At 47.5% G+C, this 8,531-nt stretch overlaps 1 protein-coding gene across 1 annotated transcript; it reads right to left on the bottom strand.

The window, feature by feature from the left end:
- Window positions 1–345: 345 nt before the first annotated feature.
- Window positions 346–7,180, bottom strand: LOC130889020 (cytochrome P450 1B1). The gene is made up of 3 exons (XM_057792470.1): window positions 6,783–7,180; window positions 5,371–6,414; window positions 346–2,278 (listed from the first exon to the last, which is right to left on the bottom strand). The coding sequence occupies exons 2-3, from the start codon at window positions 6,411–6,413 to the stop codon at window positions 1,690–1,692; spliced, it is 1,632 nt and encodes a 543-aa protein (XP_057648453.1). The 5' UTR covers window position 6,414; window positions 6,783–7,180; the 3' UTR covers window positions 346–1,689.
- Between the last annotated feature and the right edge of the window lie 1,351 nt (window positions 7,181–8,531).

Here is an 8,531-nt window from a genome sequence, read left to right as displayed (position 1 = left end):
TTGCAGTGAAAACGGAAATGGGAACCCCCACCAGCCCTGGGCCTCCTTTCCCGTTCTTCTAGCCCTTCCTGAGGGTTTTCGACTTGTTTACATAATCCAAACCCTTAGAGTTCTTCTTTCCCAACTACCAGAAATTAACTGCTCATAGTGTACCATCCTAAATAAAAGGATTGATTTTAGCTATCTCTACCGGCTCACAATACAATCACTAAACAGCCTCCAAAGACAAAACAAACAAAATCACAGATCTTAATACTCAATTTAAAAAACACTAACAGTAATAATAACATTTAAAGAGAAATTACCTAGTTGTCTAATATAAAGAACATCTAGAAATTTCACCCCCCCCTTTTTTTCCAGCATTTGTCCTCAGACAAAGGTTAGGTGTCTCACCTTCGAAGAAATAATGACCTTATTTCCTCTAGCTTCAACTGAAATGAAATAATCAAGGTGGATTTTAAGCTCATTTAAAATTGAAGTATGTCAAGAGTTTGGAATTTTAACAAATTAATTGGGCCAATCCCAAAAGAAGCATCTGTATTATAACAATTACCAGATAAGAACATATTTTGCTAATTTAGTTTTGAGATTTGTCCCTTGTCTGAACCTTCAATGAGAAAAAAAAATCTTTCTGTTACTTGGTGTCCTGATGTCAAAACAGATTGATTTAGTCAAGCTCATTTCCTGAACTTGGACAGATTTCAATTGATTATAGTTTTTGGTTTATAATATGACATAAGAAATATATTATTCAAATATTTTTCTGATCAAATCATATTCATATGATGTTTATGAATTACTAAGTAACAAATTTATAGTCATTGAATACTGTCTGGTGACATTAGGGGTTTTTTTGTTTGTTTGTTTGTTTGTTTGTTTTTATTTATGAGACTTACTACTGAGACCACTTTATTACAGTCTCATATTTGACAGCTTAAGCTGGCCTGGCAAATCTTTTTTCTCTTCCCAGCTGAAACAGTTCACTTTAGCAGCCAAATGGCATGCAACTTTAACTTGTAAAAAAAAAAATTTTACCATCTAAACAATTTACCTTTAAATTAATTAATCTGTGAAACCTGCTACAGTTATTGAATTAACCACGAATTTCTTTTTGAGTAACTGACTTTATGGTCCATCCTAAAGTGGCAGGAGCGTCTTCAGGCAAAAAGCGAACCTCAGCCAGGGCCACTACAAAGGAATTAAAGTAGTTTCTCAGGTAAGTTGGTTCTTGGTGGAGAATTTCTGGTCTGCACAATTTTTCATTGAAATCACTTGTCTTTGAATCTTGAGTATATCCTAAACCTTTGTTTAGTGTAGGTTCTGAAGGCGTAAATTTCTGCACATAGAGGTTCCATTTCAAATCGACCTACAAAGGCAGAATTAGTGAAATACTTTGTTAGGTAGTTGTGCACATCTATTGATATGTGTGCGTATGTTTAATTGCAAAAAAAAAATCCATAGGCCCTTTTACTCTTTGACTCAAAAATACTTCCAGGAAGGGCAGCATGAGCCCATGAGGAGCCATGAACTTGTTAACATGCCTCACCTTCAGGCCACTTAGTCTCTGCTCACTTAGAGAAGTGATACCAAAAATGGAGCTGGAAAAAAAAAAAAAAAAAAAAAACCTGTATTTCCCTCCCCAGGTAATGAGTCAGATGTACTTGTAACATCTCTGCTATCTCCGGCTTCTCACTGGCGAGCCTCCTCAGTTTGCAGCTTTTGAACAGCTCTATCAAGGAGCTCCATGGACTCTCTGAGAGACACGTGGATTTTAAATGACTTGGGCTTAATGGTCAGGCCGTAATTGAAACTCATGTTTGAGGGCTCGTTTTGGTTAGCCCTGAAGTCGCACTGGTGAGCAAGGATGGAGATAAAGAGAAACAGCAGCATCTTAGAGAGCTCTTCGCCGATGCACCGCCGTTTGCCCACCGAAAAAATCATCACACTGTTGGCTAGTTCCTTGTTGATGAAGCCGTCCTTGTTCAGGAATCGGGCTGGATCGAAGTCCTCTGGGTTGGGCCACTTCGCTGGGTCATGATTCACAGACCACTGGTTAACAAAAACCACCGTGTTCTTGGGGATGTAGTAGCCTAAGACAAAGGTGTTGGCAGTGGTGGCGTGAGGAATGGTGACAGGCAAGAAGCTGGTGAATCGCATCGATTCATAAAGAAAAGCCATGACGTAAGGCAGGTTGGGCTGGTCATCCATGCAGGGCAGACGATCCCTACCCACAACCTGGTCCAGCTCAGCCTGCACCCGGGCCTGTACATCAGGGTATCTGTTTGGATTCCAGTATGAAAACGGGAGGGAGAGAGAAGGAGAGGGAGAGAGAGAGAGAGAGAGAGAGAGAGAGAGAGAGAGAGGGAGGGAGGGAGGGAGGGAGGGAGGGAGGGAGGGAGGGAGGGAGGGAGGGAGGGAGGGAGAGAGAGAGAGAGAACAAAATTAGTTTAATTTACCTTTCACCTACAGCACACCGCAATTCTACTCTAATTCCACAAACTATCTAGGTGTGTGACTGAATTACAATTTCTGAAAAAAATAAAAAAACAGGCTAATTTCGCTCGCTCAATATTGCAAGTTAAACAAACAACAATCTTATTTTTTCTGTAATAAGCCTCTTATGGCCTAGGATTTATTTCCCATTGTGAGAAAATAAAACCCTTAAGTTTTTTACAGTCTAAAAATGCACGATAGTGGCCAGACCTACTTCTGTCCTGGCTGGGCACAGCGCCTAGGCCCACGATACATTTTAGACACCAGGAAAATATCTGTCTCTCTTGTAAAGCCTTTAGACCTAAACAAATGGACTTATGAGTAGAAGTCCACATAACACACTTTTCACATATTCATTTTATACCAATGTAGTCATAAGGTATTTTTTCAATGTGTTTATAGAGAAGTCTACATAGGCAAAAGAACCCCAGACCCACAAAAGTTAAAATGCTGCCCTGAAAGCAGATTCTTTTCCTTCCCTTATTATCTTTAGGCAATTCATTGTCCTTTTTTTATGAAAACATGTGCAGTTTATTTAATAGTTAAAGGCACTAAGGCATATAAAATTAAATTGAAAATTTCACAGGTAGTTGTTTCTTTTTTAATTTTAGTTAATTCTTTTTTACTTTATTTTTTATTGTTTTATTTAGCTATATATTTTCTCTGTCCCCCCATCTTTCATCCTCCCTCCCCATCATTCCTATGTTATGAAGCATTATTGGTCTCCTGATAGATAAAGCTACATATTTCCTCAATTTAAAGAGCAGGGCCCCAGTTTTTCAGATGGGGGTACACGTTTTACTTCTGCACTGTTGCTGATAGAAACTGGGACAGTTCTTTTGGAAGATAAAGCACAGTAAACTCTATATAAGGCAACAATCCCTTGGTCCTTCATTTTTAAACCCAATTATTTATCCCTAGAAGCCTCTTTTCAGAAAATAACTTATTGGTATAATGATATATAATCATAACAATACTTAAAACTTAAAATGCAGTCAAAACCAACAATTAATACTAAAGCTCAAAACTGATTTTACATATTTACAATATTAGTACAGATATTATGTAGCCTTCAAAATCACTAAAATCCAGGCTGGAGAGATGCCTTGGTGGTTAAGGGCGCCAGCTGATCTTGCAGACTTCCTGAGATAATTTCCAGCACACACGTGACAACTAACTGGAGTTTGTAACTTCAGTCCCAAGGGATCCATCCTCCTGGCCTCTTCAGGCAACAGGCATGCACTGGATATTCAGACATACACTCGGGCATATGTATCATATATATCAAAACAAAAGTTTAAAAATCTTTTCGAAAGAAAAAAACCATACTAAAATCAATGCTAACCGCCGAGGAAGTTTAAATGGAAGGCTACGAAGGAGTGGGGGTGGAGGGGAACAGCTGCAGCGACCGTTTAAGGGTGTTTAAATACTGAGAGATGCTAAAATCAGAACTTCCCAAAGCTTCCCATGAAGGGCTAAATGGTAAGCATTTTGACCTCATAGACCAACCCCTCCCACCAACAGTTACTAGTCCACCCTGCAGTGTGAACGCAGACACTATTATAGGAGTGGATCAACCGGCTGAAATTTACACTCTAAACGGGCATTGTAATTTGCCCACTGATTATATTGTCTTTTTACGAAAAAGAAAAAATAATGCCATCTTTAACTGGCAACGACCCCAAAATTATTTTTATTTCTTTGGAACACATGAAAAGCTGCTTATACAGCTCAATACAGACCCGCCCCCCAAAAAAAGGGTACACACTTATTTTAGAATGGGAAAGACCTGGCGACCCAACTCCAAGAAGGCCTTTTTCCTGATCTTGGGTTGAATTCCCTTTATTCTGTTTTGGCCTCCCTTGCCCCCAGGTCGCAATGTTTCCAATATATGTTTTCACGATTTGACTTTACTACTAAAAAGTTACTTTAAATATAATAAAAATGTGATGTACAACATCTAAAGAAATACAAATTGTGTAAATCCCAAGAGGAAACGGACTCTTTCTGCTAAACTCGAGGACCGCGCATATTCAGTATCCCTTAAGTGCTAAGAAACGCAGTAGGGTTTCCAGATAAAACACAGGCTAAATCAGAATTTCAGGTAAACAATAGGTGATCTTCAAATTCTCACAAAGGATTCATTTGCTTAGATCACCTGACAGCGGGGGTGGGGGAGACTTCTTAATCATTGCAGGCAGCCTTGCAGGACTGTCGAGGTCTGTGCCCTGGTCCTGAGATTAGGATGACCCCGGTGCCTGAGACTCCTCTCTAGATGCTGTCGCAGTCACAGATGCTGTCGCAGTCACAGAAGTGCCTGCTCCGACTTTCTTTGCGTCAGCCTTCGGGTAAACCTTATTCTCAGGTTGTCCTCTGAGGACCTGCCTCCGCTGGCTTCCTTTACCTGGTAACAAAACCCTGCCCGGTAGCTGGGTGTTAAGACCGGGGCTGGACAGCCTCGGAAGTGCCAGCTGTGCGCCGCCGTGTTTAGTTAACATTCTACTGCGCCTCCTTAACCTTGGAACGGGTCCAATTCTGTTTCTATTGAGCCACAGAAGAATCAAGATTGATCTGCCGCAAATGACAAAAAGATCTTGTTTTTGCGCGCAAGGGCTCTTCATAAATTTGTTCCCAGTCACAAGAGAAGGGGGGAGGGACAGAGACAACGCCAAAGAAGCTGGCAACGCTAGGTAGGGAAGGCATCGCAATCGGCCCCGTTGGTCAGGACGTATCTTCCCTGAGATCTCAGTTTTAAGGAATGGGGGTGGGGCAGGGTAAAACCTCAAACCCCGCGCCCAGCTACTGACCTTTTAGCCACACGCCCCTTTTCAAAGGAGAAAAGCGCAAGGACTGACCTATCCCTCCTGGAGGCTTTACCTGGTGAAAAGGATGAGCAACCAGAGCAGCGCGGTGGAGAGGGTGTCTTGGCTGGCTCCGAAGATGTCCGTAATAGTGGCCGGCACGTTCTCCAAGTCCAACCCGAAGGGACCATCGCCAGCTTCCCCGGCCTCCTTCTTTTCTGCGGAGAGGATAAAGGCGTCCATCATGTCACGGGGAGCAGCTCCAGGTACCAGGCTTTCGCGGTGCCTGAAGAACTTGTCCAGGACAAAGTTGGTGAAGTTGCGGTTGAGCTGTTCGAACTCGCGGAAGGTGGTGCGCACCGGGTTAGGGAAGAGCTGCAGCCAGGGCAGCACATCCACCAGGCTGCCCGCGCCCACCGTGCGCCCGAACTCTTCGTTATGGCTGAGCAGCTCCAGGAACTCGGCATCATCGTGGTTGTAGCGGCAGCCGAAGCACACGGCGCTCATGACATTGGCCACGGCCACGATGATCGGTTGCGTCGGATCCAGGACGGCACCGCCTGAGCAGCGACGCACCAGCACCGCGACCAACTCTCGCGCCTCGCACAGCGCGTGGCCCTCAAGGAGGCGGCGGCTGCGCGGGTGGCGCGTGGAGAAGGCGCGCATCGTGCCATAAGCCGCGCGTCGCTGCGCCTTCCAGCGCTCGCAGTAGGAGCCGAACGCCAGGCTCCGGCCGCCAGACACCACACTGAAAGAGGCGAAGGGCGGCCGGTCGGCGAAGATGCTGCTTTGCTGCACCAGGGCTTCGTGGATGGCATTCTCGCCATTCAGCACCACCACGGGACAGCTGCCCAGACGGATCTGGAAAACGTCACCATAGCGCCTTGCAAGGCGCGCGAAGTACAGGTGCGACGCCCGGCCCACAGACGCCGCGTTTCCGATCAGTGGCCATGGGAAAGGACCTGGGGGCGAGGACCACGGTTTCCGCCGCCACTGTCGCAGCAGCCACTGTCCCAAGTGCACGGCGGCCAGGACAGAGAGGAGTAGCAGAAGTGTGGTCTGCTGGGTAGACAGCGGGCTCAGCTGCTGCGGGCTGTCTGCGCTAAGGCTGGTGGCCATGCTGGGGACACAAAGGCAAAACGTGACACTCAGATGTGCAGAGAGAAAAAAAAAAAAAAAGAATGGGTCCCAGCATCAGCATGAGACTATAGAACCCTGTTGAATAGAGAGGAGACCGTGCCTTCCTCGGTCAAGGATGGCTTTCTGGACAAGATGCTTAAGACTACCCTTCCATAAGCAACCCAGCCTCCAGAAGAAACACGCCAGCTTCTGAATCCCCAGCTGCCTAACGGTTCCGGAATTCCGACACAAGGCCAGTGGCAAACACAGAGACAGGTTTCTTTTAAAGTGCCTAACACCCCGGACCCCTGACTTTCAAGAACTGGTCTAAAAGAGGCCCCAGGAAGGTGGCTCCGCGGACAGACTGACCTGCGACGAAGTGTGGTTTTCCAGCGGTGCAGAGCAACCGGCTCTGGGAGAAGCCCTGAAGCCTCTGCCCACGGCAAGACTTCAACCTGAGAGTCCCCCAGTGACCTGGAGGCCCGCCCTAGACATCTGATGCCCGCTGCTTTAGCACCCACTCTTGGCTCAGTCAGAACCTAAACTTGGATTGGGTTGGAGGAAGGGAAGGAAAAAGTGTCTCAAGTTTGCCGAGCTCCACTGCACCTGGGGCTCTGCAAAGTCGGGGCTTTCTCACGGAGTTGGAGCTGCGGTTGAGCTGGGCGGGGGTTAGGAGTTGGTAAACTGGAGTCAAATCCTAGGCTGAGGGAGACTTTCAAGTTGGCGTCGCAGAGGTATCTGCAACGCACCCCAGAGGTGACACGCGCCATCCCTCTACCCAGGGTTTTAAGGGCTGGGTAGAGAGGAAACGGGACCCTGAGGGGTGGGGCGTGAGGGGCGGGGCGCGCCGTGAAAGTCTGGGACTTGGACTCGATTCTCAGGTCTCATGTCCACGCTCAGGGTGACCCAAGGATAGTTCAACGGGAAGTCCGCTCCGCGTGCTCGGACCGTTCTGAAAAAAGTAGCTGGCGTTTTGTTGGAAGCCTCTTTGAAAAGTTTTCCCGTGGCGATAAGGTCTTGTCATCAGTTATCCCCCAGTCAAGACCCCACGATTTCCCCAGAACCGAGCTTGGGACAGAATTTCCCACGCTTCTGCGCGCTTGAGCAGAAAGCACCCAAGAGTACGCCCCCCTTCTCCAGTTGACTCGAGCTTGGTGCCTTGCTCATGATCCTTAAGGCACCAAGCCAGAAAAGGAAACTTGTCATTTTTTAGGTACCGGGGTAGCTTGGTTTGAGACGGTTTGTCTGGCATTTATTTTTATCTTAAAGTTTTGCAAACCATTTGGCCCTACAGTCGTGGCCCTTTGTGTGCACAGATCTCTTTCCTCCTCTGCTGGCGAGATCAGGAAACCCTGAAAGCAGCTGCCCTACCGCCCCAGGCACGGACCATCCTTTGGCTGCGTAAAAAGCACAGCAGGCCTGGAAGCTTCCCGCTTTGAAAAGATAAGGGCCACACCACCTGCTGGACGCGCTCTGGTCGCACTCAGGCTCTGCTCCAAGCTTGAGGCAGTTCTGGAGTGCCTAAGAGGGGGCGGTGAGTGGGAGGAGGAGGCAGCTCTACAAGCCTGCGAACGTTCGGGTTGAAAAGTTTCTGCTGTCACCTCCCCCTTGCGTGCGGAGCTGTGCCTTGCGTGCGCCGCTTCTGGGAAATAGGGCTCCAGTCATCTCCCTGGGCGCTGCTCGGGGCCGCCCCTCCCGCGCTTCTCACGCCACCTGACACGCCGAGGCGGCGGCCAAGGGCGGGGTGCCTGCCGCCACCACCCTTGGCGATGCACGCACAGCTGCGCACGCAGGGCCTGCCCGAAGGATGCTCGATCGCAGCTGGCTTCTCGACCCTCGTTCCCGCAGCCTGGTTCCCAAATGCGTGGCTGCGGACCATGGGGACGCTTCCCAGGGTTACTCAAGGTCCTGGAAGCAGTTGCTCCTGTTCCTACCGGTTAAGGCATAGAATCATACTTTCAAAATACCTGTGAAAACAAGGTTTCTGCCAGGCTCTGGAAAGGGCCAGCCGTAGAAGAAGTAGATTGCTTCTCGTTAATCAAGCAGGAATTGTAGCTCCAGGCCATTGGTGTGATCCCCGGACAACCTACTCCCAATGTTGTGTTATTGTCTCTTTTA

The sequence above is a fragment of the Chionomys nivalis genome, chromosome 1, assembly GCF_950005125.1.
Source record: "Chionomys nivalis chromosome 1, mChiNiv1.1, whole genome shotgun sequence".
NCBI lineage: Eukaryota > Metazoa > Chordata > Mammalia > Rodentia > Cricetidae > Chionomys > Chionomys nivalis.
This window is presented reverse-complemented; position numbering and strand designations above follow the sequence as displayed.